Source organism: the organism of the source record quoted next, unplaced genomic scaffold (assembly GCF_019419815.1).
Source record: "Pyrus x bretschneideri cultivar Hongxiangsu unplaced genomic scaffold, Pyrus_bretschneideri_v1 Contig49, whole genome shotgun sequence".
Classification (NCBI taxonomy): domain Eukaryota; kingdom Viridiplantae; phylum Streptophyta; class Magnoliopsida; order Rosales; family Rosaceae; genus Pyrus; species Pyrus x bretschneideri.
Window position 1 is genome coordinate 2,780,982 of NW_025999786.1, and position 22,281 is coordinate 2,803,262.

The window sequence follows — 22,281 nt, forward strand, 5'->3', positions numbered from 1 at the left end:
GTAAGAACTCAGAAAACTTTACCTTGCAAATCCAATTATCCAACAACCAGAGAAATGAAACCAGGTAGGCCTGCAAATTACAACGGGTGGTGCAGTCGATGCTATAAATCTCGTGATTAAAGAAAACCTATTAAAGCATTCAAGATAAATTAGCAGAGAAAAGTCATGAACATCAAATCCAAAACATGAACAAATTTCACAAACCCTAATCTAGAATTTGAATCCTAAATTAATTCTAAAATTTACTTGATTTGTGGAGAATCAGTGCACAGTGAGGTGAGGGGTGAGTCACTTGTCTGATGTGGGAGGAGGAGAGAAATCGGCAAGGAGGGTGAGGTGAGAGGTGAGGTCGAGAGAGAGTGACTGAGTGAGGGTGAGGTGAGGTCGAGCGAGAGTGCCTGAGTGAGGGAGAGGACGCTGAGGAGTGAGGTCAAGAGATGTAGAGAGTCCGAGAGAGTGACAGTGAAGGTTTTATTTGGATTCAACGGTTGAGATTAAATCTCAACCAAATCAGACGACTGTTACAATTCCAAATATATATTTAAAATTAAATCATATATATATATTTTATTTTGGTTTGGGATTACAAAACGAAATGAAAAGTGAGATCAATTCTCGTACCGAATTTTCAGGATCGATTATATATTAGGTACCGAAATTTTCGGGATTTTCGGTATGAGATTTTTTTGGTTTGATTTGGAATTTTCGGTATTTTATTCCAGCCCTAATTAAAAGGAGGCTTGGCAAGTGTAATAGTCAAGCGCTCACCATCCTGGTTCGACTAAACAACATAAAGTACTTTTTGACTATCAAGGACACGTGGGAAGATTGAAAACTTTACGGCACAAGGCTTTAGGAGTAGGCCTACTCAGGAAGACATTGTTGATTAATGAAGGCCGAGCAGGTCACTCAACACACATTGGTCTACAAGAATGTGCAATCCTGACTGCGCAAAATGTCACTTCATCGCTGAATATCCGCTCATGGTTACAAAGGTTGTCAGCATGCTAGTCTACGTAGGTGCCCATTAAACACCAGAAAAGTAAAAGTAGGTGAGCTCAATGCTCTCTGAGTTCACAGAGGGCCTATATAAAGGGGTGGGAACCTCTTGTAAGGGGGTCGGACGACTGAAGGGAGAGGGAATTCTAGTCTTTAACCGAGTGCTATTTGTAACCTTTGAAATCAATATATTCTGAGCAACACAGTGGATGTAGCCCAGTTACACAAAATTGTCAACGAAAAGCTCTAAAGATTATCAATCCCCCATATACTTCTGTTTCTTGGCCGTGTTCATGTATGGTCTGATGACCCATTCATTCTGGGCTTCGTCCTGATCCATTGTTCCTAACCTTATCTGCAATATCAAAGTGGGAAAAAAAAAAAAAAAAAAAAAAAAAACGAGTGTAAACGCGCTCAAGTAATGCTATGAAACATTAAACAGTCTACTAGGAATAAGCATGGCATGAACATGATTGATAAATCAGGTGATTTGATTACCACCTGCACGACTTAGAAAGGAGGTATTGGATTTGATAGGTAAACAAAAACATCAGTGTGCCTCGGTATGTGTATGCGCTTGTGTGTATGTGATGTAGCTTTCTTTGTATTAAACAGAAGGGAAAAAATTAAAAAATATTCGGGTCAAAAATTCAGCAGGCAGCAAGAAAATTTTGAGCAAATGCTCAATTAAATTTAAAAAATATTAAACAGAAGGAAAAAAAAAAACAAAATAAAAAAATATTAGTGCCAAACGACATAAACAACACCAGCATGTCTGCATGTGAGTGCAAAATGAAACACGTGCTATATCCTTGCAAGAAGCACAAATTTCTCAACAATGAAGATGAGGTAATGAGTACTAACTTTAAAAAGCCTCAATTCAAACCGAGGACCAATCTCCTTCAGCTCAATGGATTTAGGACCTCCAGGCTTCTCATAAGTATGGTGCCTGTACGTTCTCAAATTGTTAACGGAAATGGAAACACAAAGCAGTGGTTAAAGACGAAAAAAAAAAAAAAAAGGGGAAATATAATGAATACAATGTACAATTGCTCCAAAGCAATGGTTAAAGACAACAGAAAAAGGAGAAAAGAAACGAAAATGCACAAAAACAAAAAAAAAAAAAAAAAAGGAGGAAAAAGCAGTTATTAATATCTAATGACCAAATAAAAGTAGCCTGAGTCGGTATCATTCAAGAAAGCCCTATCTACATTCACCAACATGTGCAAATAGTAGAATTTATGGGAAATGTGAAAATCATTTAGATATATGATATATCAACAACCATCCTTATAGAGATGTGACAACAAACCAACCTGAATGAAATGTAGTCAGACCGATTGGCGAAAGTGATTATGCGTTTCGTATCCGGCTTTGGCACTGGAAATAGATGCTTTAAAATATTTGCTGCCCTCTCACCCAACTACGAACAATCAAGAAAAGAAAATCATATTCAATGGAACAGTCAAAGTTAGTAACTACGAAGGCCAACTCAAAAAAAAACCAATGAATGCACTGATGCAGTGATGTAAGTGTACATATGATTAAGACATAGCAGGATTGGATGGATAAGAATTAGTAAGAATAGTAATCAGGAAGGGCACTACAGAGAGAGAGAGAGAGAGATGAAAGATGGCCTCATCTAATTACATCACCAAGGTAGGTTATCAATAACTCAATATATAGAGACAGAACAGCAACATTGAAATTCCTCGCATGATTTTCATAGTCAGTGGGTATGTCATAAATAACTGGCAAAAAACCTTTGGAGAATAACTATAATCAATCATCCTCATCTCTGAACCATTATAAACTATCTCTAATTGGATCAATGGGGTCTGATCTACCTTGGCATAATGTACAGAGTAAAATAAGCAATCAAGATGCTGGAATCTTTAATCGAAACATGATACCTTGGTCGTGAAATTGTCAAGTATCAGGTGTGGATAAACCTGAGGCATCGTTCCCATGGCTTTCTTGTCTTTGATGTCATGTCTTGTGACCTACAACAAAAATACTATTAGAACAGTGCTCAAAATAAATAAGTCAAAGCACAGATCCAATAAAGCATGACAAAATCAAAAAAGCAAACTGTAAAAACATGTATTGGTTAATACCAATGTTCACCAAGATTGGCAATCTGCAATTGTCAGTAATAAACCTTCATTTTATGGTTCTTTTCACTTAGAAGCTGCTGCTTTGATTTTTACTATTGTTTTTTAACGGAATTAGAGTCACTCAAGTTGCCTGGAGAAGGATTGTAATAGTGGTCCATGGATCATTCGTGGGTGATCTCAAGCTATTGACTTGCCTATTATGCTTGACTTTGAACTCTGGATCCAAGTCTACCAATATTCATCCATTTAACTCTCTTTATAAAAAGAAATATTCCAGTCAATACTTTTAGAAGCTATGAGGCTTTCTTGCTAGGTTTAGGCAACAGAGTTACATCACCAATGCGAGGGCGAGATTGATCTTCTTCAACTTCTCTTTATTTTTTTGCACCTGACAATCACTTCTAGCATTAACCAGACTCCGTTTAAGTACAATCAACCATTGAAAATCACAAATTTGAAAACCCAAGGCCATCTCTCCCACAAGAACTGTTAAGCAATGAAACGAAATTCCTTGTAGCCCTATTCATACCTTTAGATCATGATCCCTCTCTTTCATTTTTTAAAATTGTATCTCGGCCTCACTTTTCCTAATTTTTGCTGCTGACGGCCCTAAGGAATTTATGTTGTCTGGATTCCTGTCCTACGTCAGTCTTAATACCAAGATATTTGTCCAACATTAACACAAAATTATCACACTACTTACCACATTGAGTAGTTGAAAATAAGCTGTTGGACCAAAAGGTAGGTGGCTTATAATCAAACCATCTGGTACACCACGATGTTCATGAACCAACACAACATCCGTAAATTCATGTGAACGGCATGTTTCAATAATTTCAGAAATAACCTGCAGGATTTAGAGAAAAAAATATCATTATATGCTAAGTATGGAAAAGGACCAAAGGCCAAAGCATCAGAACCATCAATGACAGGATAGGTACGTCCTTAAATGTCATAACGTTCTCAAGTAAAGAGGTCAATCTAGACATAATTGTAACACAAAAAATGAAACAATGTAAAAACATAAAAATTCACACAAAAAAACTGAATAAATTAAACGCGCAGAAAACATCTTCCCACAACTCAACGGTTGGGTGATGCATGTTGATTCATAAGAAGTAATCAAACAGCATCACGCAAAGCAGTATGTGCACATCAATTCAGATTACCGCTCTGTCCACCTTCTAGTGCCTCCAGTTAGATTGAAAATGGCAGAACTTTTAACGAAGTCAATGATTCATTAGGTCAAAGGCCCTTTGAGTGGAAAAAATTATCTCCACAATCAATAATAAAAGCTAAGCAAAAAAATGCACCAACCTGGCCACCACGATTCATTTGTTGCGCATTGGGAAAAACAAGTTTCAATTCCTGAAACAACAGTGTCATTGAACGGCAATCAATAATCAACACCAGCCTTACATAATATCACTAAAATGAACACGAGTGCAGCAAAACTAATGTGGCACATAATGAAAAAGGCTAGACCAACCTTGGCAAATTGTATTAGTGGTGCACTTGGATCCCGAGAAGTAGTCAGCAAAATTTTCGGGTCTCTTTGAGATGCATTTGCATATTCATCATCGATATGTGACCTTGGGACTGGGATTCAGAAATGAAAGCCATGAAGAATCAACAGCATAACTTAATGAAAACTAAACAAATAAAGGTTTAAATTAGTACCCGAAAAATTACTAATTAATAAATTATCGATTACACAAGAAATTTAACACATTGATACATAATAAAAATAAAAAGAGAACTTTCATAGATAAATGATCATAAATTGATAATTTTCATAGACCCCATACCGGCAGTGTTTTCGTCCTCTAAATCGATCTCTTGACGAAGAGCAGCCTCCTCATTCCGGAGCTCAGTGGGTATCGGTTTCCCCTCTGCAAAGACAACAAATTTCCCAAAATTGTTACAAATTCAATTACTCCAAAACAAAACTTCCAATTAGAAACAAATAACATACACACATATATGTAAATTCTAGAGAAAGAGAGGGGGGGAAGAGAGAAACCTTCTAGAGCTTCTTTGATCTTGCGCTTCTTCTCATAGAGCAATCGTTGTTTGCCTTCCAAGCTCTTTCTGTACAAGTACTCCTTGGTTAACCTAATTTTTCGGCGCAGCATACTTTCTCTCTCTGTACCACAAACTATAGAGAGAGAAAACGAGGGGGGGGGGGGGGGAGAGAGAGAGAGAGAGAGAGAGAGAGAGAGTAGGGGTTTAGGAAAAATGTCTCTGCGTCTGGGTTTTAGGGATCTCTTCTCGCTCACCTGCAAGAAGGCGGGGACATAGGGTTTGAGCGAAATTTCTAATCCTAGCCGTCCACTTTTTGTTCGGCTAAATCATAGCCGTCCTATTTACAATAACGAAATTTCACAAAATCCACGTAGTTTACAGGAACTTTCACTTTTGTCACTATACTTTGTTTTATTACATATTTGTCCTTGTACTTTAGCAGCGCTCATAACAAAGAAGAAGAGGTTTCTAATTTTTGTTTTAATCTTCCAAATCGTCGCAATTATCCACCCCTTATAGGGGCCTGGAAGAGTTAAAGAGGCATTTCAGTTTTCTCTTGACCACAGTCAAGTTGAGCCTCAAACCCGGGACCTCCCTATTTTTTGTATTTTGAAAGCCGAAATCCGCGTCCTTACCACTGGACCACTTGATGTGGTTGATTATTCAATGAACCAAATTCAATAAAAAATAATGATATGGAATCAAGCTAGTCTAATTTCTTTTCTTTTTTTTTTTTAACTTTTATCCTGGGACCCCCAATCTTAAAATCCTGGATTTGCCACTGAACTCATTCCAATATTTTTTTTCTAATATTGAGAAACAATTAAAGTTCTTAACAGGGCATTTAAAGATTTAAAGAAACCAAATACAATCCTTTATAAAAGAAGTTTACTTATTTATGGTGCAAGTATTCAATGTATAATATATTCGAATATAACATCTCTCTCTGATAACAATTGCCAACGATGTCACTCCTGATAATCAATAACAAAAGGATTCATTAAGCCTTTTCAAGGGTCAAGGTGTAAAGCCTATATCAACTGAGAAACAAAATTATTCCACCAGCCAATTGTGTGTTTTCACGCGAAGACTACCAGTGGCTACACCCTCCCTCCCTCCTCACATTTAATGGTGGAGATAGGAATTATCCGGAATGTGAGCTAAACTAAAATTATTACTACGAAATAAAATGCTCAATCCACCGTTCTAAAAATCCCTTGGCAGCGCCAGACGGCTGGCCACTGCCCCAATTAATCCTTATGCCTTTGAAAACTAAGAAAGGGTGTCTAGACCTGCTTAAGTGCTTGCCTAGACCACCTAGGTGCCCGCTTAGTACGCCCAGACCTGCCTAGGTCGCGACTCACTTAGATAGAAAGTAGATAACTTTCATTTTACGTTTTATTTTTTTAATAAATTGTAAGAGACTTGTTGAATACTTAGATGAACAAACATTATATGCTTATTCCCCATGTTTTAATTATGTTCTAATATTTTATAATCTATATGTTATTTTATTTTGCAGTTTATGTATCTCATTGAAATTATGTATTTTTTTTAAGTATATGCAGACACTTATTTATATGATATATAATAAATTTACTTAAATCCGTCTAGGCCTCGACTAACCGCTTAAGCGCTAGGCCCTAGGCCGCCGCCTGATTAGCACTTAGCATCTTTTAGAACTTTGCATGAAGCTATATAATAGTAAACCTGAAAGTAATAATTTGAAGTAAGAAATTTATGGTCTATTTTCTAGGCTTCTAGCCTTCGAACTTTTAGATGAATAAAATAAGGAACCATGAGTGGTATTAGAAGTTTTATATTATTACTATTAAATTTGAATATTGGTTAAAGTGATGAGTTTATTTAACATTTATTAAACTCTTATTTTCTCTAAGAACAACTCTCAAATTCAGACTTTCATTTGTTAGGTGGACTACTACAATTAAAAATCATAAAATAGGCCAAACGATTAGTATTTTTAACCTTAAATAATTAAAACTCTCCCTATGCTATAGGTGGGGATCCTAGGGATCCTATGATCATGACCGTTCATCATACATCGTGCGGTCATAAATTATTTTAAAATTTAAATTTAAAATTAAATATAAATAGTTCCTAACGAAAATTAACCACACGATGTACGATGAACGGTCACGATCACGAGATTCCTAAGATCCCCAAGAAAAGAATCTGGCGAGGATCATTTTCCATGCTATAGCCCGCTGGAGCCATGTACTTGACTCCAACTTACCCATATTTATGAGGCCTATTTTTAGGCCCCTGAGACTCGATTTTGATTTCACTTTGCTCTATGCAACTCAAAATTCGAGTCACTTTACCGTGTTTATGTTCTTCTGCCAAATTCGCTCCATTTTGATCTCACTTTGTCCCTGGAACTCGATTTTGATCCCACCATGACCCTTGAAACTCAAAAATTATTGTTTTACTTCGTGAAACTCAAAACTCGGTCTATATTACCTTAATTATGTTAATTTCTTTCAAAAGCCATTAAATATGCTAATGTGGATAAAATATGCATATGTGAAAAAAATGAAAAATACGATAAATGGTGAACCAAAGAGGGAAGAACGACTCCCTGACATCCTTTATCTTACCACTAACGTAACGACCCCATCTCACCGGCTAGAACTCCCTCCTTCTTATCCAGAAATTGATGTCACAACGATGAAACTTTGTATCTCAATCTAATAGTCCATATTTGATGCAATGGTGCTAAAATGAAGCGCACATAAGCAGCGCAAGGGAAATTTTATTTAAATCCATCTAACTCATTTCTATACTCAACTTACTTGTTGCACCCATTTAATTTTTAAATAAACTATTAATATCTCTTTAAACCCAAATTTAATACCTAATACTATATACTCTATAAACCCAATTCAATATGTGGATTTATTTTTACACCCTATGCTCTGTTTTCTTAGTGTCCTCATAATTCTTGAATTCCCACAGCTTGATTTTTGCAAGTCTGCAAATTTGCAAGATAAAAATCAATGGCTCTCAAGGCCGTTCATGTCTCTGACGTTCCAAACCTCAATCAAGTCACAGAAAATGCTGCCGCATTGCCCGTACATTCTCGTGCTTGGCTCAAGGTCTCGGCATTTGCCATCGAATAAATTACTTGGAATTCAAGAAACTAAAAAGTAAGAGGAATCTGACTTTTGGAATTGGGGGTTTTTTTTTTTGGGTGTGTGTGAATAGGTGTGAAAGATGAGGGTGAAGAAACGAAAGGGTATTTAATTTTATTAGTTGCATATACAGCTATACCGGTAACAAGATGTAGGGAAGGTAGTGTTTTCTAGTCCTTTTTGTTTGAAATTAATTGGGATTTGTTGGCTTTTTTGTTAATGGTTGAATAGATTTTTCTCCCTTATCCGTCTTTTCTCTCATTCATTTCGAGAATCAAAACTTGGGTCAGTGTCAAATTTGGATAATAATTCAAGTTTCTAGTGCACAAATGTGATTAATGCATTCTGTTCATTAACAAATACCTCTTAAGCTAGTCGTTTCTTGTCTAGTGGCACACTGATTACCTCTTCTTTCTGCATTAGGGTCTATTTCTGACTCATTTTTTATACACTGCGGTATAGGTCTTGCATCACCGTTGTGACAAGGCCTGCTGGCTATGTGACGTAGACGGTGCATAGGGCTTCCCTTTTGAGTCATGTCTTGACATTTTGGACACTGAATGAGCTACACCAGCTCGGTTAATTCAGCTATTTAGTTGCTGCTCTTAAACTTCCGTTAGGTTGTTCAGCGGTACCTTTGAGAATCGTTCTTATTCTACTCTTTTTGTTTTCAAAGTACTTGAGTAGTGCATGGAATTGCAGTTTCTTATTGTGGTATAAATGATCCACATGGATGCATTGATGTTTCTTTGCAAGTCTCTGTGGTGTTAATCTATATTTTTCTCTGTCGGTAATCAATTTGTTTTTCTCTGTCGGTAGAAGTTCTTCTTCTACTGATTTTCCTATTTGCTTCATTGGTTTTTCTAGAGGCTGCAGTTCCTCGGTGACAAGGACTCCATGCTCTGGTCATTTCAAGCTTTCAACCAAATTGGCTTGCATATTGGTTCCTCCATCCTCTGTTCTTTTCCCTTTCCCATTGCTTTCTGGCAATTGCATTGTGTAAGTTACGTCCGGCGTTCCTGAAAAATAGTTTGTACTGTCTTGAATGTTTACATGCTAATGTGCATATTGACATTTACTCCAGTACCTTTCTAAGGTAGACTGCAGAGGACATTTGCTGTGTGGTTTTGTTCAACCACAGAGCTTGTGTTGGTAAATGATTTGAATAACGTTAAACTTGGATTTACCTATCTTCAATGTAGGACTTAGGGGTAGTTAAAGTTAGGAGTCTACAAACGAGTAGCTCTTCACGGGTTCTTTTAGGTGGTTCTAAGTACAAAATGTCCAAATCAATGATGGCTGGACAGGAATATCTTATTGCACTGTCTGGTTTGATGCAAATTGCTTAGTTACCTTATTCTTTCTGCCATTACTGCATGGTCTGATCACTGTGAAGTTTATGTTCTAATACTCTCCAATAAAACCTAATGACGGGGTTAAAGCACCTCCACCTAAGCTGCAAACTTACATCAATTGTGTGGCTGTGATCGTTTACCTGTGCTTCTTTAGTAAATAGCAATAGCATGATTTCTGTTGAATGAGTTCAAGCTCGGCTGATTATAAATTATTCTTGGATAGGGTTTCTCGACCGAAGCTGAGCATGAACCAAAGTTAACCGAGCAGCCTTGCCCCGGTTCGACCAAGTTGTACTGCACTGCTCTCCTCCGTCCTTGTGTGCCCATGGCATATAAATTGCTATTCGTTAAACGGTTTCCGTGATCAATTTTGTTTTTCCTTGTGTGCACGATGTAATGCTTGGCCTGAAGAATTAATGGACTATCAACCAAGAACGATAGGAATGTTTCATTCTCTTTGTATGGTTTCTACTTGCTAGCAGGGTGTCCCTGTTACTCTGTTAGGTTCATGTGATGATGCATGAGCTTATTTGGGTTGAAGGCCTTCGTAGTCCAGACCATGCTCATTAATAAAGGGTAAATAGTTTTTAGCAGTCTGAATTATGTTTTCTTTTCGGTCATTGGAAGTGTTATGGCATACTCTGTTCTCCTTCTGCCTTGTATATATATATGTTAGATTGCCGAATCTATAGCGCATAGAGAAAATGTAGTGGCATGTTATCGATGGACGGGTTTTTTACAAAGTCGGTGATCAGTCCTTTTTGCGTATGGCATTGCCACTCCTGTTTACAACATCTACGTTCAAAACTTAATTTGGAAATCATATTTCGACCAGCACGTTTTTGATATGCCCCTAATAGCCCATGGAATGTGTAGCAATAATTTTTTTGGCTAACTTCATTAGAATTTCTATCGATGTTTTACCTTCCCCCCTAAACTCTTTATTTTGGATAATAATTGTAACAATGTTACTCATCAAGTTTCCATTAAAATAGAATGCACACAAGGCAAATAAATAACTAAGTTTGTGAAAACAATTCCAAACAAATAATTAAAACGTTTATTTCTATCTAGACTTACAAAGATTTTGATACATACTATATTTTAACCCTTGAACTAAATTTGAAATTTCTATTCCACTTTGAAATATAAAATGCATATGACGGTTACATGCAGATAACACTTTACCGTAATGATAGAATGTAAAAATATCTTTGCATTTTGAATTCTTCGTACGGGTTCGATCTTTACCAATTTTCCATCTTCTAACCTTTAACAATTTAACTCGCTCTAGTTGGTAAGACAAAATGGAGGTCACGAGTCCCAAACAAATCAACAGCACAAATTTGAAGTCGTGTTGGAAATTGGGTAGGTGGATCTAGAGTTAAACCACACAAGTTATCCGCGCAGCCAAACAGGGGTTAGCAACAGTCAGAAGAGAGACGGTGTCTACGAAGAAAATCTGAGTCTGAGTCCGAGTCGGAGTCCGACGAGTCGTGGCCAACTGAAATCGGCTGCTTTTCCTCTTCGGTCTTCCGTCTCCCGTCTCCGCCGCTCTGGTTAAGTAACACAACGACGGAGAAGCAGCCAAATGGCGGAAGCTAAAGAGCCTACGTCGTCGAGTCCGCTGACCCAAACCGACCCTGAAGATGTTTCCAGGTCTCCGCCAAGCTCCCCCAACTCCTCAACTCGCAAGGTCTGTCTGTCCGTCTGTCACTGTCCGGCTCACTTCAGAATACCTCTTCCCCAATTTGGAAATTTAATCAAATTTCTTTTCTTTCATGTGGCAGTTTGGGATTTGATTTGAGCATAAAACCCTAATTATGAATTTGAAACAACCATAATTAATAGTTGAACGCTTATTAGGTATAATTTGTAGTAGAAGTAGTGAAACTCGGTTTTCTTTACTAATAAGCTTTGATTTGGTCCTGATGATCTCTTAATTGTCCCTACTGTTTGTGGGTTTAATTTAGTTGTTGAATGCCAACTTTTTCCTAATTAGCTTTTCGAGATAGAGAAATGTTGTATTAGGGGGTCTGGAATCTGTTTAAAACATAGATTGTTCTGATGGTAAAGCAAGGGGCTTGGAGCTCGGTTGGTTTATAGCATTCAACCCTGCACCCAAAGTATCGAGTTGGAATTCCCCCCTTCCCCAGCATTGCTTGTATAAAACAAAAAAATGGTAAAATCTTATTTTGAGCTCTTGAATAAACTACAAATGGGTAGCCTTGAGAAATGGATCTGCAGTAACAACTCGAAATATAAACAAGTGTTGCTAATTTCTTCATACTTGTTCCAAGTTTGAAGTACCATTTGTTGTGCAAATGTTATCCTTCTTAGAAACAGCTTGCATTTATATAACCTCTAAAAAGACTATATCATAAGGTTAAGAAAACTGTTAACAAAAGGGGCATAATTGTCTATGATAGTGGTCCGAAGTAGATTTTGTACCAACTGGTTTTAGGAAGTTATGTTAGTCCTTTTCCTCTATCTAGTCCTATTTAAAGTCATCTTTACTGGATAAATGTTTTTTTTTTTTTTTAAATTATTTTGTTGATTGTTTTTCAATGCATAAAGTATACCAAACAACTTGTGCATTCATCAGGCATGCTATGCAGTGCTTCAGAGTTGGGTCTCAAAGAAATTCATGACCGGATGGTAAGGTTCTTTTTTTTTTTTTTAATTGTATAATCTTTTATAAAAATGTTGTTTGATTATAACGTATTAGTTTTGAATTGTGAATTTGCAGTATGGTTCTCTTTCCTGTCGCAGTCACATTCTTCATCACTTGGTGGTTTGTTCAGTTTGTAGATGGTTTCTTCAGTCCAATATATGCCAGGCTCGGGGTTAACATATTTGGTATGACTCCAGATCACGAAATTGATGTTTACTTTGGGACAGCGATGACTAATGCTTAAGGAATTAGAATTTGATGTATGAATCTCTGTGAATAGTTCTGAAAAACTTAATAATGATAATTGCTATATTAACATTATAATAACCAATTATAAAATAAATGCTATAGAGATTTGGATACTTGAAGTAGTTTGTGACTCCTTAGTTCTTACTTGCATATGTTTCTGCATGTCTTAAAATACTAGTAATAATTTTGACCACAAAAATTGGCGAAAATTCTAATAATACTGTAATATTATAGGGATTTGATTGGAATAGGTTTTGTGGAAGTTTCCAAATAGTTCAAGTTGCAGTGACTATCCAAATTTGGTATTGGTGTAACACTTTTTAGTGGTGGCAAAGCATAGATTATTACTTCATCATGTACGGAAAATTTCCATACCTTGGTCCATCTTTAACATTTTGGTCTAAACAGAATCATATCTTAAGTTCATACTAAGTTTTGCTGGATAATAGATTAAATGTTCGTCATGATGCAGCATGATAGTATTTAGGGCCAAGATTAATAGTAAAATTAATTCAACAATGAAAACTCAAAAGAAACTACAAACACCCACAGCACCCTGAAATTAAAAGTAGTAAACTAACATGAAACAAGCAGATTTTGATACCCACAGTATGTTCCTTCGAAAATTTCCAAAACTAAGTAGTTTCGAACTTTCTCTGTCCATGTTGATCCCTCTAGTTTAGGGCCGGTTCAACTCCAATGCAGTAGTAATCCCTATAGAGTTGTGATTATAGACCTGGTAGAAGATGAGAAGGGTAAGAAAGAGGGAATAGAAGCTCTTTAGAAGAAGAGAAGAAACTGGATTCGCTCCAGGGCTTCACACCAAATTCCCTTTGCAGGAGGATAGATCAAAGTATTTTTCTGAAAGCTGATTTTTATTCATAAACTTCATTACTTTGCCTAAAAGCATTTACATATGCTTATAGTCCAGATAGCTCTTATGACGAAAGACTTTTTGACTCCCAGAAAACTCTAGATGCATTAACTTATTAATTTCTAGAATCTACTTAAAAAAGGCTTGGAGAGTAACTCCAAGGTCCATTGAAAATTTGAAACTGAAGAAAACTCTAATCCAGCCACAAAAAGGTAGAGCTCTAAGGCCTCTTCCTGCATCTGTTTTGGTTATGCATCTTAAATGACTTAGCACTGATGTCCTCGTCACGTCAATTTTGTCATGGGTGGTTAATTGTTTTATCTATGCCCTTTTATGCAGTATTGAATACTTCTTTTTATTGTTGCAGGCCTAGGATTTGTTACATCCCTACTTTTTATATTCTTGATTGGTATTTTTGCCTCATCATGGATGGGTGCAACAGTTTTCTGGATTGGAGAATGGTTCATAAAACGAATGCCGTTCATGAAGCACATATACTCAGCCTCTAAACAGATTAGTTCTGCAATCTCTCCAGGTAATTGCTATTATTTCAATTTCTCGGTCCATACTTTAATGTCCTTGTTAAGCTCTTGCATGGCTGTCCTAATTATCTTAGGCCTTGTTTGGCACCTTGGGACTGTATTACCTATTTCAATCGGATAGGATAAATAGTCATCGGATGGTACTAACTAAATTAATCGGGCGTATGGTGCAATATCGGACTAATGACTGTATTATTTATACAGTGTTTGGTACTAGTTAATAACAATTTTGGATTGATGATTCAAATTAAAAAAATAAAAAATAAAAAAAAATCACAAATGTGTATTCCAACCAAAACAAAATTCACAATCCAACAAAATAAAAATTCACAATCACTTGTTAATGGAAGCTTTGAGCAGACTCTCCACAAAGTGCCATGAATTTACACTAATCAAAACCTTCAAATTTCCAGAATCAAACCTCCAAATTCTTTCATTAAAAAAGGAAACGCAAATAAAAAAATCATCAATTCAATGCTTTCCAGGCGAATTGGTGCAGCCAAAAACCCATATGAAATAAAAAAACCCAATTTTGAGTTTCTGATCCATTGAATTAAAAAAACACAGATGAAATCTCCCCCAGATTTGAGTTACTAATCCATTGAAATAAAAAAACCCAGATGAAATCTTGCCCAGTTTTGAGTTTAAGCACCACACACCAACACAATCAAGGAACAGTTAAGCCAAAAACCCAGATGATGTCTTTCCAGAACAGGAAAGACGTGATTTGAGTTCGATCTGCCACCTCTGGTTTTCCTTTTGAAATCTGCTTGATGCTGATCGGAGGTAGGGATGGAGAAAGAGGGAGAGGGTACCTTGAGACAGAGTTAGCAATATGCAGAGGAGATGGCGAGATGGCTTGGAGAATAGCCAGCACGTTTTTGTTAGCGTGAACCCGACTAAATAATACCAAGGTTTTAGACAGGATAAACAAGCGGGTGTAAGGGAGATAAATTAGGTGGGGCCAGATTAATAATCCGATGCTTGTTTAGTACAAAAGCTCACCAAACACCTGTTTCGTATTATATAATACTATCCAATGTCTTATACTCTTATACGGTGTGCCAAACAAGGCCTTAGGGTTTATGTTCTCCTCTAACTAAAGGAGCTCATCCACTTGCAAGCATGTTGGCCACACTTGAGTTAGGAGTTGGTCAACAAATGAACTAAGCCAAGGTTAACTTCAGGCTTGTTGAAATAACAATCCAAGCCCAAAAATTGGTAGGTTTCACATAAGGGTCACCAACCTATCTGAAGTGGCTATGATTTTAAAGCCATTCAGCATGGCATATAGGCTTTTGGTAAATTCTGCCTGATTGTTTTTCTCACCTCTGCTATTGGCTTTCATTACGCTGTTTGACCTAAGTTGAATAATGATGTGAATTTGCGATATAAGTTCCCTTGCTTGGGTACACGAGAGACACATATGGTTCCCTATCTAAGATAAACCGTTGAATTGACCCCTATTGTTGCCATGGTGAGGAATAAGTGGTGAGTGCACACATGCAATGGTCTTTCTAATCCAAACAAATATGGTTATATTTCATATTATTTGGTAGGTTGAATTAGTTTCTCCTAAGCTAGTAAAGGTTGTGATGCCATCTACCTTGTGAGTGTGTGGTTTGGTGCATGGTAGAAATATCGTATTTTTGACATGGAATCCATTCAGTGTTTACTTTTCTTTTTCTCCTCTTTGGTATAGTCATAAATGATTTCTTTTTTTCTATATGACAGATCAAAATACCACTGCTTTTAAAGAGGTTGCAATTATTCGTCATCCTCGAGTTGGTGAATATGCATTTGGTTTTATCACATCATCTGTAACACTTCAGGTATGTTGGACTGTCCAATTAATAGATCTACCTTCTACATGATATTAGAACTTCGTGTACAGCCACCACAACATGGTTTAATTTTCTATTTGTCAACAGTTTGGTGTGTATTGGAAGAAGTAAGTTTAGTTGTATGTTGTATGTTAAGATTGTTTTGGCCCAAATTTCGACTCCGAAGAACTTTTTTCTGCTTACTTTTAGAAGCAGGTGATGGATTATGTTGGTTATTAATGCAATGGAGAGGAATGGCTGTCTGACAGCTATTTGATTCCCTCAAAAAGCAGTTTTTATATCTGAGAAAAAGGGTTTTTTTGTTTGCTTTTCTTTTATCGAAAAAGAAAGGGCTAGTTTTGGCACCTCCTAGGAAGTACAGAAGTGATTTCTCTGGCAGTATTATTTTTTGCAAGCCCAGTTCATGCGAGAGATACTTAAGTTTATTAAATGTAAAGAAGAATTATTCATATTTACAGGCAACTCTAATATTATAACACTTGTATTACAAAAATACTATGGATATCACCAATTTTTATTTGCAATCCGCAAAGCAATCCATTAAATTTTGAAGAAATATATTTGAATAATGTTCACAGCTATATCACAACAGCCTTCTAAAAGGCAAGAAAAAGAAAAGAGTATCGAAATGTCATCTACAACTTTTATATGCAAAATAAGCTGTAAATGGAAGAAACAAAACGGTTGTTTTGTGATGGTTTGCTATGGAAGATATTAATATTCTACTAGTTACTTCTGATTGTAGTTTATTTTGGATTTTCTCATAAAAACCATGAGCTAGGATCTGATTGTTTTGTGGTTGATTACAGAGGGATGATGGAGATGAGGAGTTGTGTAGTGTTTATGTCCCAACAAACCATCTATACATTGGCGATATTTTTCTTGTCAATTCTGAAGAGATCATACGACCAAATTTGTCAGTTCGGGAAGGCATAGGTTTGTTTCCTCTTTCGTGGACATGCAGTCATGCACCATATAGTCTATTTCATACACGGACATGATTGCTCTGCATACTGTGCATTTTGCCTTGTGTTTTTTCCTAAAAGTTACTTATTCATTGAAGAAAGGATACGCATACATTGTAACCAAGAAAGCCGATGTTTGATATGGAACAAAGATCGATCGGTAATTTACAATGTCTTATAGGTTTAGCTGACGTGCTTTAATTTGATAAACATTCCAATAACAAACTGGTTGAAATTCCCGTTCAAATTAAAATTTTGATCTTGGTGGGGATAATATTACCATTCAGCGAGTGATTAACATGCATACAATGGGTTGTCCTCCCAACTGTTTAAAACTACATGAAAAGGAGCAACAATTTAATGAAAAACACATATAGATTTATTGCCTATCTAATAAGTGAGAGATTTCCATTGTGACACCAAGTATCTTGAGAGAATAGTTTGGCTTGACAACATATCGTAAGAAGTTGGGTCCAAATAGTTTCAAATTTTTTGCTGGGTTGTTAATTGTTTTTGTATTCTGATACGTGAGTCTCATTCATCATATTCCGGTGTTCATCAAAAGCCAGACGAGGTTCCTTGATGGCTTTCTCAAACAATTTGTTTGTTGTTCCAAGAATTTTAAGAGTTAGACGTAAAATGAAAAATAAATCAGTTCAAGTTATTCTAAGCCAGACAAAATCAAATCTTAATTGTATTATTGGTTCTGTATCCGATTTGAATTCGGTGGAGAAAATTGGGTTTCGAGTATTTTTGTTCTATATTAAAGATGGATTTGTATTCGAACAGGATTTGATATTTTTCTCACTGATCCCTTTATGCTGGGGTATATGTTCTCTTGCAACTTGATTGTTATACTCTTTTGACAAGTGTACTTCTTTTGCATTTTCTGACTTCTTTCACTGACTTCTGTCCGAAAAGAGAAGTCGTTTGGCTCGGAAGGAGGATTTAAATTCAACCCTGGATGATTTTGTGACAATTAGCATAATTTTCTTTCCTAGTTTTTCAGAGATGTTCGAGTAGTACTATTATATTGCATAACGGTTTGACAATTGTTTCTCCCCTGAAATGCAGAGATCATAATCTCAGTTGGTATGACGATGCCGCAAGTGATTTCTCCAATCGAAAGGATTCCTCGTCAAAGCGACAGGATTCCACTGAACAGAATGGTGTCCCTTTAGAATCAAGTCATACGGAGGGCTTATAGGGCAGGTTCAGTTGTACGCAACATGATATATTTCGCCGGTGTTGTACGTGGTAAGATAACTGCTCTGCTTGCTCTCAAAACACAGCTAGACATGAGAAAACATGAGACAAGCTTTATTTTTTGTTCATGGATTCATGGCTAGGGTTTCGGTTTGTATTTCGTATTCGTGATCCTATGCGTTATGTAGGAGTAGGTTACGTGATGTTGTATGTTACGTAGTATTTTTCACTGGTACGATGTATTCAATTTGCGTATACTTTGCCTTACGCCGTTGAAATGGAATATAGAAATGCTGGTATGATGATTTTGAGGAAAGGATTTTCAACGCCCCCGTCTATCCCACTGCATCTCTGTCTATTCCTAGCCGGTTTGATTGAATAAATCAAAGGAGAATCAATGGACATGCATTAACTGTTTGTTTGAATATAAAATATTATGTCCCAGTGGCTTTGCGCTGTGAATTGATGTCACATTAATGTGCAATCTTTCTCCGCAATTACAAACCATAATTCGCATATAAAAAATTGATTTCTAGCCGTTTCATTGAATAAATCAAAGATAATCGATGAATATTAATGAGCAAGGTTATGTAGATGGATAAAAAATAAAAATGGTGTGGAAAATTAGTTTCCTTGAATTATCTATCTTAAGGGAAGGACAGACAATGACATTGCTGTTGTAACTTGTAATAAAAACGTGATCTCCGCAAGGATCTGTAATTATAAATTCCTAAAATCCCTCATGATGTAGAAGCATATAAAGAAATATATTTATAAATTATAAAAATATTAATTTTGTATGCATTTCCTAGAAAGCTGGAGTAGCTCAGCTGGTTAGAGCGTGTGGCTGTTAACCACAAGGTCGAAGGTTCAATCCCTTCCTCTAGCGTTTTTTTGTCTTTTCCTCTGATATCTTTTTAGTTTTTGTGTAGCTAAATAGAGTAATGTTTATGTTGTTTTTTTGGGTCGATCATGTCGTTGAAGATGGCTCAGTTGAACGTGTGTAAAACTCCACCACTTAATTTGTTGCATACGTTTTATTAAGTTGTTCAGCAAAAACAGTAATTGGAAGCTTTTAGTATGAAATGCTGCCTTCCCCCTACAACATGGTTTTCTTTTGTGTTTTGTCAATCAGAAGGAATCCTATACGAGTAGGACTTAGCGCTATTAGCGAAAATGCTTTTTAATGTTAAAGAAAGACAAATTATGATTTATACCAGGTAGTTGAAATAAGTAAGAGTTTGTACAGCCATATATTTTAGAATTCAAAAGTATATGTAATGACGACCACTTAGTACTACGGCAAATGAGAGATCTTAAGTTCAATTCTCGACAAAAGGGAACCTATACCATATTATTGCTAGCCCATTGTGAAGCTTAGCCCACTCCCCATCCTCTTAGAATAGATAATATCGTTTGTTCAAAAAAAAAAAAAAACAAGTAAAACAAGAGAATTGAACCTATTTCAATACAATACACATAAATCATCTACACATCCAACTATACATTAAAACTCAAGCAAGATCGAACAACATGGCCCTAAAAAAACTTGAGTAAAATAAAAGTAAAAACAAGGTGAGTACAAGCCAAATCTTAAAACAAGGTGACTACTAGCCAAGTCTTATATTACACTATAAATTCCAATTTCTTGTGTTCCTTCCGTCTTTCTTGTTACACGGTTTTATTTGTTTTATAGATCCCACAATTTTATCTCCCTCGTCGAGCTGTGGGAGGCAGCTTCTCAGATGGGCCACACGGAAGCTTTTGTCCAGTCTCCCGTTCGATCCTTCTCTTGAGCTCTCTAAGTATTCTAATTTGCCCCAGCTTCTCAGGAGACAATTTGTCCCAGTAAATCCCTATAACCGAAGCAATATTGGTATAAAAAATCTGATACAGTACTGAAAAATGGACATATGGTAGTATAACAAGACGATTCCATGATATGTCCAGGAAATTAGTTTCCCAGGAATATAAAAAAAGAAGTGAAGCATATTGCACAAGTTGACCAACCTTGAGGCTTTGGAATTGATGTGTTGGTAAAAATGACCTGCGTTGGAGTGCAGATGATGTCAACAGGTACATCGTGGATTAATAGCTTTTCAATCGGAATATCATCTACCAATTGACTGTCGTGCACTGCAAGAAATTTCACATGTTACATCTAATGCAAACACAAAAGTTAACCAAAGTTGTGCAAACTGGTTTACAGTTATTCAGTGAATGGAAACAATATACCCGAGCAATGTCTTAAAGACAGACGAGAATCACAAATGTTCAAACAACAGTCATATTCATATGCAAACCTTTCATGCCTCTTGATCAAAAGAACGACGGAATAGGCATGCAAGCAGAGACAAATTTAATCTTCTTGAATATGCACGATACCATACAGAAGAAACAGGAGGGTTAGCAGCAAAGACAACTCACTTACCAGTTGTCACAACTGGTGTTGAGTCATCAATGGCTCCCATGAATCGCAGCATCCCGTACTCAAGTTCAGCAAACCCCTGATACATCAAAGCAAAAGAATTCAAAAAATTATTCCCAGCTCCTACAGTATGTCAAAGACTCAATTTCATGGCATTACCCAAGACAAATTCAGATTGACCAGGCTGAAACTTCAAATACAAAACCTTCTCCTATCAATACTCCAGAAAAGGAGTTACTTGCATTCAATACTAACCAAACTTTTGCCTAAAACTCAAATTTGGTTTGTTACACTGAACCAAAGTACTTTTAGTATGACAAGGACAACAAAAATGCCCAATGATTACCTCACCCTTGCCAAGTCGAGCACCTGTCCTTGGATCAACAGCAACCGAGCCAATGACAATAAGATCAACCTTGATTTTCTCATCTAATCCAATTGGCCTCCCATACTTGGCAGCTCCGACAGACGTACAAGCCTCTTTGATGGTACTAGGATTCAACAAATCAGATTCAAGCACAGAGAAAAACCCAGTCCTTAAACGCGGTTGAGGAGTTAACAACTTCTTCCCACCTGCACAAGATGAAGGTCTTACAAGGGATTTTAGAAGTGAGCAGTAGCCATTACTGGTTCCTGGTGCACATTGATACAATCCTCCGATTTCCATCAAGTGCGACTCAATTTATTTGCACCGACTATCAATCAATACAGTATTGCAATTATTAGGTAGAATCATGTTTCACTGTGTCCCTGACTCTTATGCAAGAGAACATTTTTTAGGGAAGTGGCTGCCGCACACTGTTTTCTCCTCCTGCACACCACTTTCTATTTCTAGCCTCTCGATGAAACAAGTCAAACGAAATCAAGGGACATAAATACCAGAAAAGGTGAGAGGAAACCAGTTTCCTTCTTTTATGGTAGATATTATTTTTAATTCGAGTGGTATTTTAATCTACTCAAAACTACGGAAAGGGGATTCGAACGAACCCCCTTCCCGTAGGGGGCTTTTTTATAGTAGATTTAGTCACCCTAAAGCACAGCTATTAACCATTTTTTATGCTGAAAAGAGATTTTATAAGATGACCATTCATATTTCGCACATCAGATTGGATGACAAACAAAACAATCCATAAGTAGGTATGTTAACAGCAAAAACTGACCAGAAAGAGTGAGAAACCTGACTTGCTTCTGTGGTGAATCCGGGTTTACCTTCACGCAATCCCCGACCCGGAACACTTCCAACCCACCCAACTGTCCAAACCCACATAATCAAAATACATATTCTCTGTAAATTTCTCTACACACACACCCCAAAAAAATTAATTTTTAAATTGCTCTCTTACTTTATCGGCAGCCGCAGAAGCGCCGACGAAGTTTGGGATGCGGTGGTGAACGGGGCGGGGGTTCTGGGCTATGTTCCGGGCCTCCATTATGTCCCAAATTCTCTTCCGGATAACCCATTTCCAAGCTTTCGGGTCTTCGGCAACTCCACTTTGCTCGGTCTCAATCTTCGAAGTCTCGGCCATTTGCTCCCGAGCCTTGGCGTCGAGGCTGAGCCGCTCGGCCTCGTAAGCTGCCTCGTCGAAAGCGACGTCGGTTTGGGGTCCGTTGCTACTGCTACTTCTCCGCGCGGAGAAGAGCTTCCGAGAACTTGTTGGGAGGGAGACAGAGAGTGAAGAGAGAGAATGGGATTGGCGGCGTTTCTGGGTTTGATTGAGGAGGTCGAGTATGGGTATCGCCCGTACGGGTATGGATATGGATCCGAATGTACATTGGTGTGAGTTTCGGAGCCGGCAGGAATCCATTAACGGCATTTCTGGCAACCGTATCTTCACTTGAGAGATTATAATT

General features: G+C 37.0%; 3 protein-coding genes and 1 non-coding gene across 5 annotated transcripts; 2 read left to right on the plus strand and 2 right to left on the minus strand.

Moving 5' to 3' along the window:
* Positions 1-925: 925 nt before the first annotated feature.
* Positions 926-5,323, minus strand: LOC103931671 (U3 small nucleolar ribonucleoprotein protein IMP4). Of its 2 annotated transcripts, XM_048568753.1 has the most exons (10): positions 5,140-5,323; positions 4,925-5,008; positions 4,606-4,715; positions 4,434-4,484; positions 3,820-3,963; positions 2,913-3,002; positions 2,316-2,422; positions 1,864-1,948; positions 1,236-1,354; positions 926-1,002 (listed from the first exon to the last, which is right to left on the minus strand). In XM_048568753.1, the coding sequence occupies exons 1-9, from the start codon at positions 5,249-5,251 to the stop codon at positions 1,256-1,258; spliced, it is 882 nt and encodes a 293-aa protein (XP_048424710.1). In that variant the 5' UTR covers positions 5,252-5,323; the 3' UTR covers positions 926-1,002; positions 1,236-1,255. The 2 variants fall into 2 exon arrangements, with proteins under 2 accessions (XP_048424710.1, XP_018499122.1); XM_018643606.2 differs by having other exon boundaries at positions 926-1,354.
* A 5,843-nt stretch (positions 5,324-11,166) lies between these two features.
* LOC103931673 (protein LIKE COV 2) lies at positions 11,167-17,984 on the plus strand. Its single transcript, XM_009341190.3, has 7 exons — positions 11,167-11,344; positions 12,254-12,306; positions 12,398-12,507; positions 13,813-13,980; positions 15,722-15,819; positions 16,641-16,767; positions 17,871-17,984. Exons 1-7 carry the CDS (start codon positions 11,240-11,242, stop codon positions 17,975-17,977), a joined length of 768 nt encoding a protein of 255 aa, XP_009339465.2. The 5' UTR covers positions 11,167-11,239; the 3' UTR covers positions 17,978-17,984.
* An 833-nt stretch (positions 17,985-18,817) lies between these two features.
* TRNAN-GUU lies at positions 18,818-18,891 on the plus strand. Its single transcript has one exon. It is a non-coding gene; the product is annotated as a tRNA-Asn (tRNA).
* Positions 18,892-19,443: 552 nt separating this feature from the next.
* Positions 19,444-22,281, minus strand: LOC103931674 (5-formyltetrahydrofolate cyclo-ligase-like protein COG0212). The gene is made up of 6 exons (XM_009341191.3): positions 21,774-22,281; positions 21,591-21,681; positions 20,777-21,003; positions 20,434-20,509; positions 20,013-20,138; positions 19,444-19,858 (listed from the first exon to the last, which is right to left on the minus strand). Exons 1-6 carry the CDS (start codon positions 22,242-22,244, stop codon positions 19,710-19,712), a joined length of 1,140 nt encoding a protein of 379 aa, XP_009339466.2. The 5' UTR covers positions 22,245-22,281; the 3' UTR covers positions 19,444-19,709.

Coding starts and splice junctions, on each gene's coding strand:
- LOC103931674 (XM_009341191.3), bottom strand. CDS start 22,244: ATGCCGTTAATGGATTCCTGCCGGCTCCGAAACTCACACCAATGTACA. Junction 20,139..20,433: donor AACACCAGTTGTGACAACTG/GTAAGTGAGTTG, acceptor AATTTCTTGCAG/TGCACGACAGTCAATTGGTA. Junction 19,859..20,012: donor ATCAATTCCAAAGCCTCAAG/GTTGGTCAACTT, acceptor CTTCGGTTATAG/GGATTTACTGGGACAAATTG.
- LOC103931671 (XM_048568753.1), bottom strand. CDS start 5,251: ATGCTGCGCCGAAAAATTAGGTTAACCAAGGAGTACTTGTACAGAAAG. Junction 5,009..5,139: donor GATCAAAGAAGCTCTAGAAG/GTTTCTCTCTTC, acceptor TTGTCTTTGCAG/AGGGGAAACCGATACCCACT. Junction 4,485..4,605: donor CACTAATACAATTTGCCAAG/GTTGGTCTAGCC, acceptor CTGTTGTTTCAG/GAATTGAAACTTGTTTTTCC.
- LOC103931673 (XM_009341190.3), top strand. CDS start 11,240: ATGGCGGAAGCTAAAGAGCCTACGTCGTCGAGTCCGCTGACCCAAACC. Junction 12,307..12,397: donor AAGAAATTCATGACCGGATG/GTAAGGTTCTTT, acceptor GTGAATTTGCAG/TATGGTTCTCTTTCCTGTCG. Junction 15,820..16,640: donor CATCATCTGTAACACTTCAG/GTATGTTGGACT, acceptor GGTTGATTACAG/AGGGATGATGGAGATGAGGA.